Source organism: Vigna unguiculata, chromosome 1, assembly GCF_037176805.1.
Source record: "Vigna unguiculata cultivar grain cowpea cultivar isolate G323 ecotype 2 chromosome 1, ASM3717680v1, whole genome shotgun sequence".
NCBI lineage: Eukaryota > Viridiplantae > Streptophyta > Magnoliopsida > Fabales > Fabaceae > Vigna > Vigna unguiculata.
This window is the reverse complement of record NC_140792.1, coordinates 11,105,805-11,126,742: the sequence shown is the minus strand read 5'-3', so window position 1 is coordinate 11,126,742 and position 20,938 is coordinate 11,105,805. Positions and strand designations below refer to the sequence as shown.

Sequence of the window (20,938 nt, the reverse complement as noted above, 5' to 3'; positions counted from 1 at the left end):
ATTTTCTTGCATATTTTAAATTCGCAGGTAATTTATTACAAAAACAAAATTGCAGGTAAGTTTTTTTTGCGAAAATGAATTTGTAAGTATATTTTTTCTACCAATTATTTTGCAAGAAAATTCGCAAAAAGCTTTTTATAAATTCTAAAAAATATATAATTACTCTTTTGAGGACCTAATGATGTTATTTTAATATATATATATATATATATATATATATATTTTTTTTTTTGAATGTAATTTTATTTTATTTTGAGTTCTGTATATGTTGATATATTTTATATTTTACAATTTAATTAAAATAAAATATTTCTTGTAGTTTTAGTTAAATAACTTTTACATATAAAATAAAATATATTTATATTTTACCATTTATGAACACGTTATCTAAATAGTTTAGATCAATAATAAAAAAAGAGTAGGCTTTTGCAGATAATCTAGAAAATAATTCACTTTCATAACTAGAATAAATTATATTGAGGAATGATATCACGATTCATAGATTGGACTTGGGGTATGAAGATCTTAATAAAACACTACTAAAAAATCACTTATTACCTGCAAAACTTTTTATAAAAATATTTTTACAAGAAATTCATGCATATTTTTCTTTGATTTTTTTTTTTGCATGAAATTCATTTGATTTTAGATACAAAATATAATTGGCAAGAAATATTTAGAAATTTTGTAGCGAAATATTTTTCGCATGAAACACCTGCAAAATTTCTTATGTTAAATTATTTGCTAGAATATAATTTAAAATTACCTGCAAATTTATTTATGTATTTTTTTTATCATATATCTTTTTCTTATTAATAAAATTTCGCAAGAAATACCTGTGTAAAATTTCTTATGTAAATTTATTTGCAAAAGATAAATTAAAATTTCCTGCCAATTTATATACGTATTTATCATTTTTCTTGCCGATAACATTTTGCAGAAAAAGTATGAAAAATTTGAAAAATGAAAGAAACTCGCTAATGTTGTTGTTTCCTTTTTTTAAAAAAAAATTCTACGGCTCAGAAAAAAGTAAAATAAAATATTATATTAATTTATTACATTTATTAAGTTTTACTAATAAGTTTTATCCCGATTTAAGATTTACTAATAGAAAAATTATTATTTATAATTTTTTCTATAAAACATTATTCATAGGAAATGTTTACAATTATTTTACAAAAAATATCTATCAATTTTTTAGAATTATTTTTTACAAAAAAATAAATTCTAAAAGATAATTCATAAAAAATAAATATTAATATATAATTTTTATTTTTTATAACTATAAACAATTAGTGCAGCCTAGCTTTTACTATTTTCTCATTTAAAATTTGATAAAATAATATTTTAAAAGATTAAAGTTAAAATGAATAGAACACGCGCGACGGGAATATGTGGAAAAAATTCATAAGTAGCATTTGTATTTTTCATTTTAAAAAGAATAAGTAGTTAATAAGTAAAAATTTGCAGATGCATTCTCATATTGCCCTATCTGGTACAGTTTCCCTTTTACATCGTCTACCCTCGTACTCATAGGTTCTTTGTCTTCTCCATAACTTCTTCGACAGCATTTTCACAGATTTGAAAATTTTCTCTCAATTCACTCTGCATTCTCACATTTTCAGTGGTAGTCATACATTCTTCTCAATTGCAGGTTTGAATTTCAATTTCACTCTCCTTTTGCTGCATCTCGCCCTCTCATATTCTGTTGTATTTGTTATTGACATTATTTTTGTAATTTTCACATGTTCTCGTTCTATCATTTGATTATTAATTACCTATTTTCGTGTTTTTTTTTGCCGATTGTAGTGTTTGCACATTTTGTAGGTTATGCGATTTTAATAGCTAGGTTTTATCGCTCCTGTTTTAATTTTAATTTTCATTTGTGTTTTGATTCTATTTGGTGTTTCATTTGTGTGAATATTTGTGATTAACTAACCTAGAGCATTTATTGCTTTTGCGTGATGATGTTTAAGTTTTAATTTTCTCTAGATTTTGTAGTCATAAGAAATAAATAAATGTAGTGGAGTTTTCTTTGTGAATGAATTCTGGAACAACATTCCCTGGCATCATCAGCACATGTAAACTCTCCTCTGCATAATTCTGCTTCATCATCTTCATTGCATTAAATTCAGTTATAAAATTTATTTTTAACAACTTCTGCATAAACTTAAGAATTCAACTGAAATACTCATGTAAGGAAATTTTACATTGTTATATTACAACTACTAATTATTGCTAACTACTAAGTTTTAAGAATATCTATTCTTAGTTTTAGTTTTATGTATTCCTATAATATATTATGTTATGGCATGTTGTTTGCTTTTTTTTTTCTCTCTCACTTTGTTTTTGGCTCTGTTACTTTCTTTCCTGTTTTGCTAAAGTGTTCTCTTCATTGAACATTACTTATGAGTTTTCATAGTTTTTTCAATTTTTACTTTTCACTTACATACATAAATTAATTTGTTTTTTTTTCTTAAATTAATCAAAGAAAAATTCTAGCAAAAGGCCTATATATCACATGGTTTTGTATTATACGTAACTTAACAACTAAGCACATTGAATGTATTGTATGTGACTTCTATGTAGAGGAATGGAAGGAATATTTCATTAAAAAAATATGTTTTATTGATATCAAGTAACCCTTTGCTAGAGTGTGCCCTTTAAAAGATGTACATTGATATGAAATGCAAGTACATCGTATTATTATTATTCATGAAGTTATTGAAAATTTGTTCCACCCTGTCTTTAGTTGAGGTATGCTAGTGTACTCTATAGCTATTATGGTTTGAAATTTATTGAAATAGAAAAAGATGATTTGGCTAAATTGCATGTTCCTTTTGGTATAAAACACATTAATAAATTTATTTTTTGCCCTGTAATGTTAAATCCTTTTGTTAGCATTAGGTCTGTTGCATAGATATACACATTAAGGGTGATGTAGATAGCATGATTCACCACATAGGTTTTCTTACCTTTTTTTCTAGGGTCAGTATATAAAGATGATATAATTTTATACTACAAATTTTCAAAATTTGAACTGAAAATAATAGGTAGATGAAATCTAAACCATTAATCTACCTCAATATACTTTGCCAACAAGCTTTATCATTAAAGCTAAAGGGTGAATGCTAATGCTAGAAATTAATTCCTTGTGTCACCTAAGTGGAAGATAATTGTTTGTTGTAGTGTGCTTAACATGAAGATAATTATGTGTTTTTATTGTTGGAAGTTGGGAATACACTTGGTGATTGAAGGAATTGAGGTGTTTGTAGAAATCAACTATACGAGTAAGTTGATGCTCTATTCTTTTTTCTTTTGTTTGAAATCCTTATTGACATACTCTAATACTATTTTGAAATAAGAGTTTCAAGGTACAATATCAACACTTTACTCTATTTTTGTTGTTGTTGCTAGATAATCTGGAATATGTAACTTTGTGAACCAAATTTGTTAGAATGATAGGCATGGATTCTTCTCTCTAAGATTTGCACGGTTTGATGCAGATGGGGAGGACCAATTTGGTGATTCAAGGCAAATATCATAATTGGCTCTCAAAAGATTAAAGTATTATATGTTTGCTTCTTGGAAAAGTTCCTTTAAACAAAGATATTAGGACCCTTTGAGAGGCTTACTTTTATTTTATGCTTTTAATTTCTAAAGCTCAAATTAATAAAAGTGTTTTCTGCATTATTTTGTCTACATTGTTGACCATTGCATAATTGAGCTTAATCTTTTGTATGTTTGTGGATGCTCATAGGTAATTTTTCAAGGATAAAGTTATTATGTCATTTTTGATATTATTGTGATTTGTTTGATATATTTTGAAGAATATTTTAAAGATTTGAAATAGCTTATGTAAAAATTTATTAACTTCTCATGAATTATGTTATGCAGGATCATTGATTTGGTAAAATAGCTAAATAGACGTAAAAAGTGTTTTGCTTTTTTATTTAATTAATATATGGTATTCATAAAAATAAAATAAATATTTTTTTACAAATTATTTTGTCATTTAAAATAATATGAAAATAAAAATTATATAGTTTTTAAAATTTATTATTATTCTCTTTTGCGAAATTTCTTGCAACATTATTAGTAAAAAAAAAATATACTTGCAAATTCATTTTCGCAGGAAAATTTACCTGTAAATTTTTTTGCAAGAAATTACCTACAAATTTAAAATACGCAAGAATGTTATTTGTGAAATGTAAATTTGCAAGAAAAAGTACTTGTGGTTATACTTACAAATTTATTTTCGCATGAAAAGTTACCTGCAAATTTTAAATATGCAAGAAAATTACTTGCGAAATGTAAATTTACAGGAAAACATACCTGCGGTTTTTTCAATTGATTTTTTTGTAGAAAAATTTGCTGTGAATTTTTTTTCGTAAGAAAATTTGCTGTAAATATTTTTCACAAAAAAATTTGCAAGAAATTTCCTGCGAATTTTGAAATTCCCTAATAACTAATTACCCACAAAGGTATTACCTACTGATCAAAATTCATAAGAAAATTGGCAGGAAACACTTTTCCTGCAAATTTTTGTAAAAAATCCGCAAGAAATTTCCCATGAAATATAGAAAATTCTAGTAGTGAAACTAAAAAGTTACACTGCAAATATATAACAACAACAAGTATAGTGATGTGCAAGATTTCTTCTCTTCAAGTATCACATAAAGTGTATTCTTTGAAACTGTGTAGAGATATAAATCTGCAATCGAAGGTAATTAATTGATAATGTTATTGAAGTTTAATGCGAAAGATAACCATCAATACACTTGCATTATTTAGATAACCATTACAAAAAATAAAATTCAAATGTTGAGTAAGCAAAAAGTAAGGTACCTCTAATCCACTCTTTAAAGCCAATGCCAAGTAACTGAACATGCTCTTGGAAGGAAAGGGCTTACTCCAAGAAGAGAAAAAACTTATATGAGTACAAATTTATAGTGTTATAGGAATACAAATTTATATGAGAATGATCCTACACTATGTCCTTATGAAAAGCATAAACATAAATTACTGAAAGAAAATCACTTTAACATGATAAAGACCATAAAACCAGAGGGGAAAAAACTCTATATCTAATTACCTAAGGAAAAAGAAGATTGTATACACATCTCACACCTAATGATTAGCCTAAAACCTAAAAAATAATATATATATATATATATATATATATATATATATATATATTCAAATAAATTTGTTTAGATTTAAATGCCATGACAATTATATTTCTTAAGCTCCGACTTGAATTTCTAATTTTTCATGAAGATAATATACAATTATATTTTATTTAGTTTAATTAATATGGCCTAATCTTAGCCATCATCAGGACAATAATTTAGAGTAGTTGTAGACCGTTCTCGTGGGGGCAAAGACTGTCCCACAAATTTTGGAATCAATAAGCTTGGACCTGAAAATGAACTCTTTCCCTGTTTGGTTTCAATGGTCATTCCTCAATTATAGCAACCTAAGCAGAACAAGATAAAAGATATGTGTTTGGCTTTGTGTTGGGCTAAGAGAAGAGAAACTCAATGCTTCCCTGCTTGCATCATAGTTTGTGTATTTATATGTTAGTTTTCAAATTGAAATATAATTAAGACAAAAAATATCTAGCTACAAGTATAATGTCGAACAGTTCATATTTTAGGGGAATAGTAAGAAAGACATAATCCTCAATAGAAAATAAGCAACTAATAGCACAATGTATCAAAATTTGGCTCTTGATATGAAAATTTGGCATGTCTTGCAACAAAAAAGCAGGTCCTCCTCCAAGAATTTATAGAAGCATTGAAAGCTTCCTAATTAGATTCCCATTCTAGAACATCATCAATCCAAGGATAACATCTAGCATATGCAAGTTACAAATGTCGATCTGATACTCTTCGACGGCGGCGAAGTTGCCAGATTCCTTCACGTGTTCGCGGTAAACGTACTTCTCGAGATTGTTGAGCGCGATGTTGAAGTCGAAGGCCCTCATTCCTCTACCTCTAATTGAACCCTAGATTGATGAAGGTGTGCTTTCCGTTTCGCACTACTAGAAAATTGTCAATTACCTGCCAAATTTTTTGCAAAATTTTTTTATAGAAATTTCATGCAAAATTTGTTATGAATTTATTGTTATATGATTTTTTTCTTGCGAATTTAAATTTTTGAAAAATTTCACATAAAACTTTTATATTTGTTACAAATTTTCCTGTAAATTTAAATTAGTAAGAAAATACTAAATTTTTTTACAAATTTTCGCTTGACATTTTTTTGCAGGAACTTCATGCAAAATTTACTGAAAACTTATTTGTTTTTTATTTAAATTTGCACGTTAAATAAAAAGCAAGAAAAGTTAAATAAAAAGCAAGAAAAGACGCAGGTTATTTAAAGTTCTTTATGCACATATTGTTGGGAGAAGAAATTGGCAAATAAGTTTTACAATATTTTAATAAAATTTGGCAGGAAATTTACAATCTCTTTATACGTGGTTTTTTATGCATATTTTTCCCTAGAAAATTATTATAAGCATTTTATTATTATTATTATTATTATTGAACTCATTTACTTTATGTATTTAAACATGTAAAATATTTTAAAAATATTTTTAATCTTAAAATTTACTTAATCAAACTTATATAACCTTCATTATATTTTTAATGTTTTTATTAATAATTATCATAGACTATAAATATCATTCATTATGAGAAAAATAATTATTACTTAAAATATTTTTTGCAAAAATTTATTCATAAAAAATACATTTATTTTAATGGTTAAATTAATTATTTTCATATAATTATTAGTAAAAGATTATTTTTAAAATATGAAAAGAAATTAAAAAAAAAATTGGTGCTCATTCAAATTCAATCTTACTCTCACTCCTTTCTCTGAGACTACTACTTCCATTCTTCTCTTTACAGCGTACTTTCATTCTTCTTTGTATTGTCACTTTTTACATTATACAATAAAAAAATTAACGGTTCTCTCATTTTATTCTTCATTTCACTTCTAATTTGTAGTTGTTCAACATCCCTATTAATATCTGCATCTGAACCTAGACTTTTTCATCTCTCTCAGCAATGCATAAAGAATGAGTAGAAGCATCTGAAGCAGGAGCTGCTGTGGGCGCAAGAGGTGGTGAAGCAGATCCATTCGGTGTCGTCAGTGATTGACAAGTTCATGGAGATGGTGGATCAGAATAACAGCATCATCGGATCCGCCATTGAATCCTCAACACCATCATCCTCGAGCTAGTCAAACCTTCTACCTCTGTTGCACTCCACCGCCACTCCAATGCACTCGTCGACGTCGTCCCGCCGCCGAAGGCTGATTTCAGTATTTTGGTCCTCAGCCAGTTCGAGAAGCTTGACGTCATTTATAATGTCAGTTTCTTTGCGTTTTATCGTTCTCAATTGTTGAGTTTAGGTGAATGATGATACCTAGGGTTTTTGGCTAGTGCTGAATTAGATTCTTTCGCTTTTGATTTTCCCTTGTAGTTTGGTTAGGGTTTGTTGAGGCTACATCATTCCTTTTTGGATCGAAAGTATACAATAGGGCTTGATCTTTACCAACCATGTATTTTGTGTTGAGGAAGCACGACTAATAATTTTCATGTTTATGCAGATTCAGTTTGTTTAAGGTGCTAGTAACGGTGTGTCCTAAAGGACTTTTTTGCTTTAGAGCCTTACATGTTATGAGAGGTGCTTTTCTTGTCAATTTTAATTAAATTGTTGGTGGTATGGACAACAAAAATGTAGGTTTGTGGGAGACATAATTTGAGGATGATAAAGCTTGTAGCAAAAGTGGCAAAAAGTGAGTTCAAATTTCATAACTATTAATTCCATCACGGTCTACCTTGCTATGTAGTGAGCCTTATTTTACCTTGGAGCTATGACTAATATAGGAATTAATGTTCTCAAACAAACCAAATGATAAAAGAATTCTCTGCTTAAATTTTCACATGGGCATTTTCTAGCCAATATTGTTTATCATTCTTAAAAAGTGCCTTGTCATTCCAAGACTCCAAGGAAAAGATAAAACAATTAGTACAAACTGTTAAATAATTAAGACTTGTATAATCTATGTTGCTAACTTTTTGCTTCTTTATAGCTAAGCTATTAATCTTCGACATAATACATTATACAACACTTCAGGATTGTGCAACAGGATTGTGCAACAGGGTGTAAGAAGTTGGATGGGACAATGAAAAATGTGTTCACAACAGGGAAAATGACAATGGATGTGGTAGTTGAGCTTGGATCCACCAATAGTTTCTGATTTATATAAATCAGGTTCCTGACATTATATTATATGCCAAGGTTTAATGAACTATAGGCTAGATTTTACGGGTTAGATCCTTCCTTAGGTGTACTCTAATGTAATAAAACAAAAACCCCTCCTAGACATGGATACATGGAATGTTAGACAAATCATTTGGTACTCTGGTCTGCCAGGTTGTTTGTATTGTAACATATGAACATTGTGACAGGTTGCTGGAAAGTCTAATGAGTCCAAACGTGGAATATACTGTAGTTATCACAGCATTTTGGGCCATTGAAGCAGTGTATCAGTAGAGCTTTTTTTGCTGCATTGCTCACTGTATCAACATAAAATAAATTTCAATTTAGATTTGGCTTAGGCATTTCATTAAAGTTTTAAGATTTGGGGAATTGAAAGGAGCAGGGGCAATGATTGAACAAGTTAAAGGTTTTCACATTTAGTTTTTTCTCTTCTTGGTGCAAGTCCTTTCCTTCCAACAACATATTCAGTTGCTTGTCATTGGCTTAAAAAGTGAATTAGAGGTACATTGCTTTTTTTCTTATTCAACATTTGAATTTTATTTTTCGTGATGGTTATCTAAATAATGCAAGTGTATTGACTGTTATCTTTCCCATTAAACTTCAATAACATTATTTATTACCTTCAATTGCAAATTCATCTCTCTACACAGTTTCATAGAATACACTTTTGGTGAATACTTGAAGAGAAGAAATCTTGCACATCATTGTGATTATTTGTTATATATTTGCAGTGTAATTTTTTCTAGTTTTATTATGATCTTCATACTCCAAGTCCAATCTATGAATTATGTTATGGAAGTTGATTGTTTTCAAGATTATTTCTACTCTTTTATAAAATATATTTTCTTTTATAAAAAGTAAAATGTAGAATATATTTAATTAAAACTACAAGAAATATTTTATTAATTAAATTGTAAAATATAAAATATACCAGAATATACAGATTTTAAAATAAAATAAAATTATATTCAAATAAAGAATAAAATAACATCATTAGGCTCCAAAGAGTAATTATATATTGTTTAAAATTTATAAAAAGTTTCTTGCAAAATTATTGGTAGAAAAAATATACTTACAAATTTATTTTTGCAGGAAAAATTACTTGTGAATAATTTTTGGCAAGAAATTACCTGCGAATTTAAATTTTGCATGAAAATTATTTGCGAAATGTAAATTTGCAAGAAAAAATACCTGTAAATTTTTAGTTTGATTTTTTCACTGGAAGAATTGTTGCGAATTTTTTTCGTAAAAAAATTTGTTACGAATACTTTTCATAAAAAAATTTGCAAGAAATTTCCTGTGAATTTTTAAATTCCACGATAATTAATTACCCACGAAGGTATTGCCTATGGATCAAAATTCATAATAAAAATGGTAGAAAACTCTTTTCCTGCAAATTTTTGTAGAAAATTTGCAAAAAAATTCCCAAGTAATATCGAAAATTCTAGTAGTGTCGGATCCTCAAGGTTGCACGCGATTATGTCGATCATCGTACTTACTTGTAGCCGTTGGAGGAGAGCAGATAGCGAATAATTTCGAAAATTTTATAAGTATAAGAAAGTTTGGAAAAAGTCCTTTGCGAAATTTCAAATCTTAACTTCCTGCAAATATAAATCTATAAAAAAGTTTATAAGAAAAAAGTATAAACTTGCTGCGAATTAAAACTTGGTATGAAAATAATTGTAAAGTAAAATAGATTTTAATAATTTTTTATCAAATTCTGACGAAAATGAATTAAGTAAATTTTCGTAGGAAATTTGTAATTTTTATAATAGTTTCCTGCCAAATTTCAAAATCTATTAAATATATACTTGTTGATTTGAATTTGCAAAAATAATGGTAATAAATATAAGAAAGTTTTGTGAAATTTTATGCGGATCAAGATCAGTAAGAAAAAATCATATAATATGTAAATTCTTAGTAAATTTTGCATGAAATTTTTATGAATTTTTTTCGCAGTAAATTTTGTAACTAAATCGTAAATTTCTAGTAGTGATATAGAAAATTCCAACACAAACAAATCAAGCATTCCAACATTTCAGCATTCCATTATATCAAATATTATATCATTATCAAACTCCATCACAATATATATCACATGACACATAAATTGTTTATAAAACATACAAAATAATATGTAGCATAGGAATGTTTGTCAAATATTACATAAGCACGATCAATACCAAGTAAGAATAATAGTACACAAGTTTAAGTACATGCTGAAGAAAGTTTTTATTAAGGACATGAAAAGCTAATAATCTTCATAATCAGGAAAAGATTCTTCATTTAGATTATCGTCCTCTTCATTATTTTGTTGCTGAGAATGGGGTTGAGGGATTTTAGAGTTTTGTTGAGTAGGGTTTGGCTGTTGTGGCTGTGGTTGTGGCTGTCAAAGCCGAGCCTAAGCATCAGGAGGGAGATATTGCAAGACTCACGTGGATGCAACAAAATATGTTATAATGTTAGATTTGATTTGATTTCAAACTTTAAAAATGTAGTTCAAATGTGACAAATACAAACAATTAATGTGTGTACCATATGAAGAACATGCTCGTGAGTAGTAATGGATCCACCTATGTGTAGGGCCCCACCCATTTCAGAAGCCCTATTCTTTTTTCTGCAATACATTTGCTTCGATAACTTGGAGAATTCCAATGTTCTAGCAGCCTTGTCCACTCATCATTAGGAGACCATTTCGGCCTTTCTCTAGCCATTCTAGCATCTCTAAATAGCTCAGATGTTTGATCATTACAATAAGATACCACTAGTAGTTAATACTATTGTCCAAAGACTTAATATTAATTGTGCATTAGGTGTGTTGAGATGGGTTAAACCATTATTTAAATTTATTTATTCTTTTAGGATGTGAGCTTAATTATAATCTCTTGTTCTAAATTTGACTACAATTGCTTTTATATCTGCCAACTCGAACCTAGTTCTGGTTCTTAATGGAACAAGTTTTAATAACTCGAATGAGAACATGTAAATTTTTCTTGGCTACAATCACCTTAGACTAAGGATTGAGAAATTCACTTCTTCTACGAACTCTAGTGTATATGAAGAGATAAAAGGATATGAGAAATGGGATCACTCAAATCGTGTGAGTCTTTCTTTGGCCCGTTCTAAGGTTAATTTAGCTTCAGTTAGTGGTGAGACTATGGTGTAACAACTAACATCAGTGTTTCAATGAAGGGTTAAATAAGCTACTGAAAGTCAATTGATTATGAAAGATGGATCTATGTTAGAGACAACAAATTGGTAGAGGTGAAAGAAATAGGGGGCAATTTAGATTATTATTGTGGATCGATTTTTATTTGGATTTTATAGACACTTTTGTTGTGTCGTCATTTAGAAGGAATTTGGTTTCAATTTTCTGTTTGGACAAATTAGGTTATTTGTGTTCGTTTAGAAATAATGAATTTAGGTTGTTGTCTAGACATATTAGGTTATCTGTGTTAGTTTAGAAACAATGAATTCATGTTTTCTTTAAATTCAAATATAATTGGAACCTGTTCACTTTTGAGTAATGATAATCTATATATGCTTGATAGGTGACCTCTTTATAGTGAATCCTTCGATACAGAATAGTGTGGTACTAAGCATAAATTGAAGATACTGGTTTAGGACCATTATGACATAGGCGTCTAGGTGACATCTCTAATAATAGAGTTGAACGAATTGTGTCAAATGGGATCTTGGATTCCATTGACCTCATAAACATTGATGTTTATTTTGGATGAGTTAAAGGTAAACAAACCAAATCAACGAGATCAGGGGCTTTGAGTTCTATAATCCCAAATTAAAGACAAATTTTGAGATGAGAACTGTCACATTCTTTGAGAATATTGAGTTTGGGGGGGTGGAATAAGGTTAGAGACTTCATTTTTTAGGAAGAATCGTTGACAATTATATATACGATTCATACAATTGCTTTTGATGAAGCAAGTTCAGAACCTCAATAGCAAACTCAAGATCCTCAAGAACATATGCTTCATGAACCAATAACTTTGTGGAGATCCATGAGAGAGAGCAACGGCGAATCTTCACCAAAATTTTTGGGGGAGCCAAAATAATATACTCAAAATTTATATATTTAATATTATTGTGACTAATTCAATAAAAATGAATACATAATCTAGTACATATATAATTATCAAAGAAATTACACAATCTAAAGGAATGTCTATCATTTTTTCATATTTTTGAACTCATGGAAATTGAATTATAATTAGATTTTTCAATTAACTTTTTTCGATGTAAATAATCATATTATCTACAAAATATCCATCTTCCGTTTTATTAACATTCATTTGATTTAAAAAATATTCACAAGCTTTCATTTCATTGTTATGCGATAAATAACCATATTATCATGTTTTCATCTTCACCAGTAATTTCTCTATCAATTTTAAAAAATAAATTTATTCTTTTGTTTTTCATTAATATACCTATTTAAAACATAAGTTTAAGACTAAAAAATAATTTATCATAATCTAATCAAAAGTTGAGAGACATAATTACTAAAAAAAATTATGATAATCAAGTTACAATTAAAAATTGACTATGAAAAATCACATAGTACATTGTTTCTTCTTCTATATTAATAAAAAATTAATATACAAAAGGTCATGAGATAAAAAATAATACTAAATGTTATACAAATAGTTCACTATTAAGTGAGACAAGAGAAAGTTACCTTATTTATTTATTTAACAATGAAAGAGAAAATATAAAAAGATGAGGATAGAAATACTGAGTTTATGCCTAACTTTTTTTTAGTAACAAAAGAAAATAAATAAACATAAAAGAAGAATACAACATATGAAAAACTCAAAAGATAATAAGAGAGAAAATAAAAAATATCTTAATAATTTTGTTTTCTTATTATTTAATTTTATATTTTATTAGTTATTATTGTACTTTATAAAATAAATAAAAAAATACTTAATTTAATTTTTATTAATTTTAAATATAACATTATTTAATTTAAAAAAATATAAATAATTTTAAAAATTTAAAAAAAAAATTAAATGTAAAATAATGAAAAAAAAATAAAAAAAAAATTGGGGGAGGGGGGCCCGTGGCACCCGCCTGCCCCTTGCATCCTCCGCCACTGAGAGAGAGGAGAAGTGATATTCCAGATTATTATGAGATATTTCTCCAAAAAAATAAGGAAAATAATGGTATGATGGAAGATGAATAGTCAACTTTCGTCAAGCCATGTAAGATCCTATTTCCGAAAAAACGGATTGAAGCAATGAATGAGGAGTATAAGTCCATGCAAGACTATAAGGTTTGGGAACTTGTCCCATTACCATAAGGTGTGAAACTCATTAGTTGTAAGTGATTTTTTAAGACCAAGAGGGATTCCAAAGTTAATGCGGGGAGGTATAAGGCTTGTCTTTTGGAAAAGGGTTATACTTAAAAGGAAGGGATTGACTTTAAAGAGCATTTCTCTTCAATTTCATTGAAAGACTCTTTTAGGACAATAATGGATCTTGGTGCACATTATGATTATGAGCATCATAAAATTGATGACAATGCGACGTTTCTCAATAGTAACATTGATTAAACGAATTATATGGTGCAACTAGAAAACTGTGTTAGGAGACTCAAAGAATATAGCTTGTAATTTGACAAAATCCATTTATGGGCTAAAATAGGCATCTCGTCAATGGTACCACAAATTTCATCAAGTGATTCTCTCATTTGGTTTCAAGATGGATGTTGTTGATGATTGTGGGTATCACAAATTTAGTGGGAGCAAGTTCAATTCATCTCAATCAATGCTTAAAAGAAAATTGGAAATTCAGGAAATGTAGTTGTAAAGAATTTGATGTATGTTCAAGTATGTACGCATCCAGATATAGCATACATAATTGGGGTATTAGGTAGATATTTAAGCAATATCATTTGGAAAGCAGCTGTTAGGAATCCAAGTGTGAGTCTAAGTCCCACATTGACCAGAAATGAGAAAGTAGAGCACTATATAAGAATCAAGACCCATAAACCCATTGCCTTAAGGTTTTGGGTTGAGAGTGGTGTCAGTGTCTTATGTGGTTAGGCTCAGATCTCATTGGTGTTGTTCTCCCAAGTGATACCCCCTCCTTATAAAACTTGACAAGTGGTATTAGAGCCGATGGTTAAAAACCGGCTCAGACGAGTGCAGGTCCCTGTATCGAAAGTCTTCTTGGCAAAGGTAATGTGGTTGAAGGGACTCACCCTTGAGGGGGAGATTGTTAGAATCCAAGTGTGAGTCTAAGTCCCACATTGACCAAAATTGAGAAAGTAGAGCAACATATAAGGATCAAGACCCATAAACCTAACGCCTTAAGGTTTTGGGTTGAGAGTGGTGTCAGTGTCTTATGTGGTTAGGCTCAGATCTCATTGGTGTTGTTCTCCCCAGTGAGACCCCCTCTGTAAAACTTGACAAGTGATATCAGAGTCGATGGTTAAAAATCGGCTCAGATGAGTGCAATATGGTCCTAGTATCGAAAGTCTTCCTGGCAAGAGTCCCAAGTAAGGGTTCCAGGTAAGTGTGTCCCGTTAAGAAGAACGGCGGTACAGAAAAGGGCGGAAAAGGAGTACTCGTGGTACCAATGTGTATGGTCCTAGTATCGAAAGTCTTCCTGGCAAGAGTCCCAAGTAAGGGTTTCAGGTAAGTGTCGGTACAGAAAAGGGCAAAAAAGGAGTACTTGTGGTACCAATGTGGTTGAAGGGACTCACCCTTGAGGGGGAGATTGTTAGGAATCCAAGTGTGAGTCTAAGTCCCACATTTACCAGAAATGAGAAAGTAGAGCACTATATAAGAATCAAGACCCATAAACCCATTGTCTTAAGGTTTTGGGTTGAGAGTGGTGTCAGTGTCTTATGTGGTTAGGCTCAGATCTCATTGGTGTTGTTCTCCCCAGTGAAACCTCCTCTATAAAACCTGACAGCAGCTTCACGAGGGTTTAATCTTTTCTAAATGGAAAACGTGTAATTTTAATTTTGGATGTGTTGTTCATTTCGGCAAAAGAGGGAGTAGGGTAATAGAGTGGGAATTCAAAATATAAATAATTTATTAAAAGATAAGGAGGGAATTCACTAGGAAAAAATTGAGTTTAGTTTTATTAAAAAATTGATAGTTAAAAATGTCATATTATATATGTAAAATATGACAATTCTAAAAATGGTAACTAAAAACGCCATATTTTTTGTTGTTGTAAAATATGGCATTTCTCTAACTGTCGTATTATATCATAAAAAAACGACGATATCATATTTTATAAAAAATAAGTTCCGTAAAAAGTTTCTCCGCAATGATTATTAGGTACACTAGAACTAATAAGGATTACATTCATCATTTCTTAAGAGGACAACAATTACATACACCAAAGAAGCACAACAAACCCACAATGCTCACATCAACCTTGGAGAAAACTACTCTGATAAATGTAACAAGCCTATTAGAAACCTCGTATTACTAATCAAGTTGCATCATAATTGATCATTAAGCAACATATAGAACACAACAAACCATATATATATATATATATATATATATATATATATATATATATATATATATATATATATTGCATGTAAATTTCTATAATATCAAAAGATAAAATGGTTCATGGTATAACATATCATCTAGGAGAAATTATACAATATAAAAGTAATATATACATAGATATCTCTATGCAAAAACTCCTATAGCACACCCACAACAACATTTTAAAACCCACACTAAGCACCTGCATCATCCTTTGTTCATGTATATCATACGATCATAGTAAGAGAACAAACAGCAACCACACAAAACATAGAGTAAGTTGGTGAAATTTGATCAATTCATATGTTCAAGCAACCCACAAATACAATCACTCAAATATATATAATCATACAATTAAATGCTTACATAATATTCATAAAAACACACATATACTCTAGACTAAAATTTCGAAATACACATGTATTGAATTAGTTGTCCATGAAGTATTGCACTTGTCATATGATCACATGATAAATTATAGCATATAAATGGCCCTCACTAATCCACTTGGCCTAACCGTGATGATCTAACTACCAATTTTTTTAGTTAATAAATTCCATTTATTTAGATTAGATTGTAAGTACACTTTTTGAAATTTTGTTTAGCCTAATGATTCAATTTATATATAAAATAAATTATGTACTCTTTAAAAATAGCAAACCACCTTAGTTAGTGATTAAATATCTATATCTATATATATATATATATATATATATATATATATATATATATATATATATATATATATATATGTATATATATAAAACGATCTCTAACTCTACCAACAAGTGGAATATATAGATCTCTCTGTGATTTTGGTTGACTTGGCCTGACTTGCCTTGCCTTGAGACGAAATTGAGTTTGCTTGACTTGGTTTCGTGCTCACGTGGCTCGACCTTGGGCCATGATGACTTGACATAACCCTTCAACCCTGTCTAACTCGGCTCGACTTTGGACTGGGTTGACTTGTCCTTACCTTAAGTCGAGGCTGCCTCATCTTGACCTTTAGTCAAGATCAACTCATCTCGACCTCCAACCCAAGTTGAGTCGACTTGATCCTAGGTCCAAGATGACATAGTTCAACCTTCAGCTTGGGTTAGCTAAGCTCGAACTTTGACTTGACCTGAGTCGACTGAATTCGGTGGAAAGGCCTAAGTTAACTCGATTATTTTGTTCGGGCTGACTCGTCTGAATTCTTCACCCTAGTAGAATCGAATCAATCTTTGATCAATGATTACTATGCTAGACCTTTGATTGGGGCCGACTCAGCTCGACCTTCAATATAGGTCGACTCATATTTACCTATGCTTTTGGTCAACGTGTCTTGATCTTTGACCTGGACCGATTCGTCTCAACCTTCAGCTCGACCTTTGGCTTGAACCGACACATCTTCGACCCTAGCTGACTCTACTCAATTTTTGGCTCGAGCTACTCAACTCCATTCTTTTTACCAAGCTGACCCGGCTTAATTCTTCAACCTAGGTTGATTCGACTTAATGCTTGGGCTCATGATGACTTGACTCTACTCTTTGGCTTAGGTCGACTCCCCACAACCTTTGGCCTATGTTGACTCATCTCGAGCTTTGGCTTGGGTTGACTCCCTTCGACTTTCGATTAAGGCTAAGTCAGATAAACTTTTGACTTGAAGTGACTCGCCTCAACCTTTGGTTTGAACCAACTTGTCTCTATCTTCTGCTTGGGATGAATTGACTTAACCCTTTAGCATAGGCCATCTTAGCAGCTTAGGTCGACTAATTTTAATCATTGGTCTAGGTAGACTCTGCTCTACCTAGCTTTATTTGGCTCGACCTTCATCTTGGGTATATTCAGCTCAACCTTCTTGGTCCAGGTCGACCCTCTTCAACCTTGGACCTTCCTTGGCTGACTCTGTTCGACCTTGAACCTTGACCAACTTGACTCAACCTGATCCTCAATCTTCTTGACTCGACTTACACACCCCTTGATTTTAAATTTTCAAAATCCAAAAATATCCGATCAATCCAAATTAAATTCAGTGGATTGGAATTAAAAACCAAAAATGTAGATTTAAATTTGAGATAAATCAATTTAAATAAACTTAACATCATATAATTTTAGATTATTATAAATTAAGTTTCTTAATTTAAATTTTTTGTCGATCCTTAATCAAAACCTCTTATACAAGTAGTTCGATGAAGAAAAATCTTTTTTATTGAAGTATGAGATTTTTAATTTCCAGCTTTGATACAAAATCACAACTGAAAATATTAGTTTACCCCAAAAAAATTGGCCGACCTGTTGGTAGAAGGAGAGCTATGCATAGTTGAAAAGAAAAATATAAATAAATACAAAATGTACAAATTCGAAATTAAATTTAACATGTACATGTGGTTGACTTCAACATAGCAAAGCTCAAGCCAGGTTGTCACAAAAAACCTCAATGTCTGCTTAGTTCTGCACCAAGTATAGCACCTGCTGGCTATAGACAACAAACATAAAAGCAGCAACATCTAGGGCCATATCAACCAGCACGTTGGCACGTCAACCTTAAAACCAAGAAAGTGCCTACCACGTCTTCAGCATCCCCCTACCATAAATGCATGCACCACTCTCTCAAATTAATGCAGCAAACACACTTAACCAACTCAATCTGGCATTGCAAACTGGTGAAACATGAGGCTCCACTACTTCACCCTTTTTCTTCTCTTGGTCCCTTTGAAGTTGAGCAGCATTTATGGTATCTCTCCACAAGCAACTGCACCCAATAAATCATTCAAGTCCTTACCCCCTGAGGCCTTTCTCTCCATTGATCACTATCACACAACATGTCCTCATGCTGAGGGTATCATCTCACAGAAGGTTGCTTCTTGGGTTAAGCACGACCCCACTTTGGCCCCTGCCATCATACGCCTTCATTTCCATGACTGTGCTGTTAGAGTAATTCATCACATAACCCAACATCTCTTTAAATTTTCCATCTTCTGTTTCCATGTTACATTATTTTTCTTTCTTGAAATAGGGTGCACTAGAATTGGCCAAGTGTTCTTGGTTTATGCTTGCATCACTTTTAACTCTATACGTGCCATTTGATACATAGTGAGGGAGGGCCCAGTTGCAAAAGAAAAGGTTTCGGTGTTTATTTGGTGTTAAATATTCTTATTTAATTTGGATTTTACTTTGTTGTCAAACATCTTTAAACTAATGAGTAAAACAACAACCAAATCATTACAAAAATAATTGTTTTTATGGAGATTACATTTGATGTTTCCAGAGTTTTAACCCCACTAATAAATTTATCAGGAGTTTGCAATAATATATTGCCTTTTTCTCTTAAAATTTAGTTTAAAAGGAAGATTCTAATAAAGGTAACACGTTTAGAGTTTAATTTTGATGAAGGGAATTTCATAGATTTTTTTTTTTAATGCAAACCAGTTAAAAATAATTTTAAATACCTTTTAGTGGGATTTTTTAAAACGCTTTAAAGTAATTAAATCTGAGCTTGTTCATTAGTACTTAAAACACTACAAATTTGCAGTATATGATATGTTACTGGACCATTTTTATAAGATGTTGGTAATAATACTGTGATGTGGTTGGGAATAGAACTTACTTCTGGTTTGAAAACTGGAACACGTGGTCCCATCATTTTCTGAATGATGATAAACCTTACTTGAAATACATACAATAAATGACCGGACCATGATGCTATGCTACCACTTGCACTTTTATTTCTCCAAACTCACTTTTTCCTCCACATTTCTACCCAGTTTTGCAGCCATAATTTTACTTCAGTAAAATAATCATTTTTATTATCAAAAATCAAATAACTTACATGAAGTAATATTACGTATACACATTTAAGTAGATGATAGCTTCTACAACATTTAGTTTCAGATTGTAACAAAAATCATAGTATTTTTGACTCAATGATTCTGGTTGGATATTGATGCGCATGAATTGATGAAATTATATTAGGGATGTGATGGATCAATTTTGCTCAACCATCAAGGGAGTGAGAGGAGTGCTTTGGAGAGCAAAACCCTAAGAGGGTTCGAATTGATTGATGATATAAAGGCTGAGTTGGAGAGGATGTGTCCAAAAAAGGTGTCTTGTGCTGATATTCTCACTGCTGCTGCAAGAGATGCCACTCTTTTGGTTGGAGGACCATTCTGGGAAGTCCCATTTGGGCGCAAAGATGGCAAGATTTCCTTAGCCACAGAAGCCAATTTGGTTCCCCATGGCCATGAAAACATCACAGCTCTTATTGCATTCTTCCAAGAAAAAGGGTTGGACATTCTTGACTTGGTCACACTCTCAGGTTCACACACAATTGGGAGGAGCACTTGCTCTTCTGTTATGGACAGGATCTACAATTTCAATGGGACTCAAAAGCCTGACCCTTCACTCAATGTGTATTTCTTGAAGTTGTTGAGGAAGAGGTGTAAATCAGAGTTGGATTTGGTGCACCTTGATGTCATAACTCCTAGGACTTTTGACACAATCTATTATACAAACCTTATGAGGAAGGTGGGGTTGTTGTCAACAGATCAGTCTCTGTTTTCAGATGCAAGAACAGCACCTTTTGTTGAAGCATTTGCAACACAACCATTCCTTTTCACTAGCCAGTTTTCAGTGTCAATGGTGAAACTTGGGAATGTTCAAGTTTTGACTAGGCCTAATGAAGGTGAAATCAGGGTTAATTGCAATCGTGTCAATACTGTCTAACTGCTGTCCTACTTAATATGTGGTTGATTTCATTGTTCCAAATTTAAATTTGGAATGTCAATAAAAGACAATATAGCTATACAGCTCTCCACTGCTATGTTGTATGAGAAATTACACCTTGTTAATTATGTGACTAAAATGTATTGATAAATTTTTAATAAAATACAACTACAATCTTAGTATATTTTACAAAGTTGTTGGTGGTAAAGTATACTTATCTAAAAGCATAGCAATTATATTCTCTTAGATTATATTTAAATATTTTAAAGAACTTACAAAACGTAGCCTAATTTCTAATGTTAATAATTGATAATTGTTATATAAGAAAAAATGTTCATGTAAAGGTTTAATTTATTTTGTCTAACTATTTTTAAGGTATATTTAATATTATCTCGGTATT

General features: G+C 30.6%; 1 protein-coding gene across 1 annotated transcript; it reads left to right on the top strand.

The window, feature by feature from the left end:
* The first annotated feature begins 18,418 nt into the window (after positions 1-18,418).
* Positions 18,419-20,722, top strand: LOC114195593 (peroxidase 7-like). Its single transcript, XM_028086115.2, has 2 exons — positions 18,419-18,750; positions 19,789-20,722. The coding sequence occupies exons 1-2, from the start codon at positions 18,487-18,489 to the stop codon at positions 20,536-20,538; spliced, it is 1,014 nt and encodes a 337-aa protein (XP_027941916.1). The 5' UTR covers positions 18,419-18,486; the 3' UTR covers positions 20,539-20,722.
* The last annotated feature ends 216 nt before the right edge of the window (positions 20,723-20,938 follow it).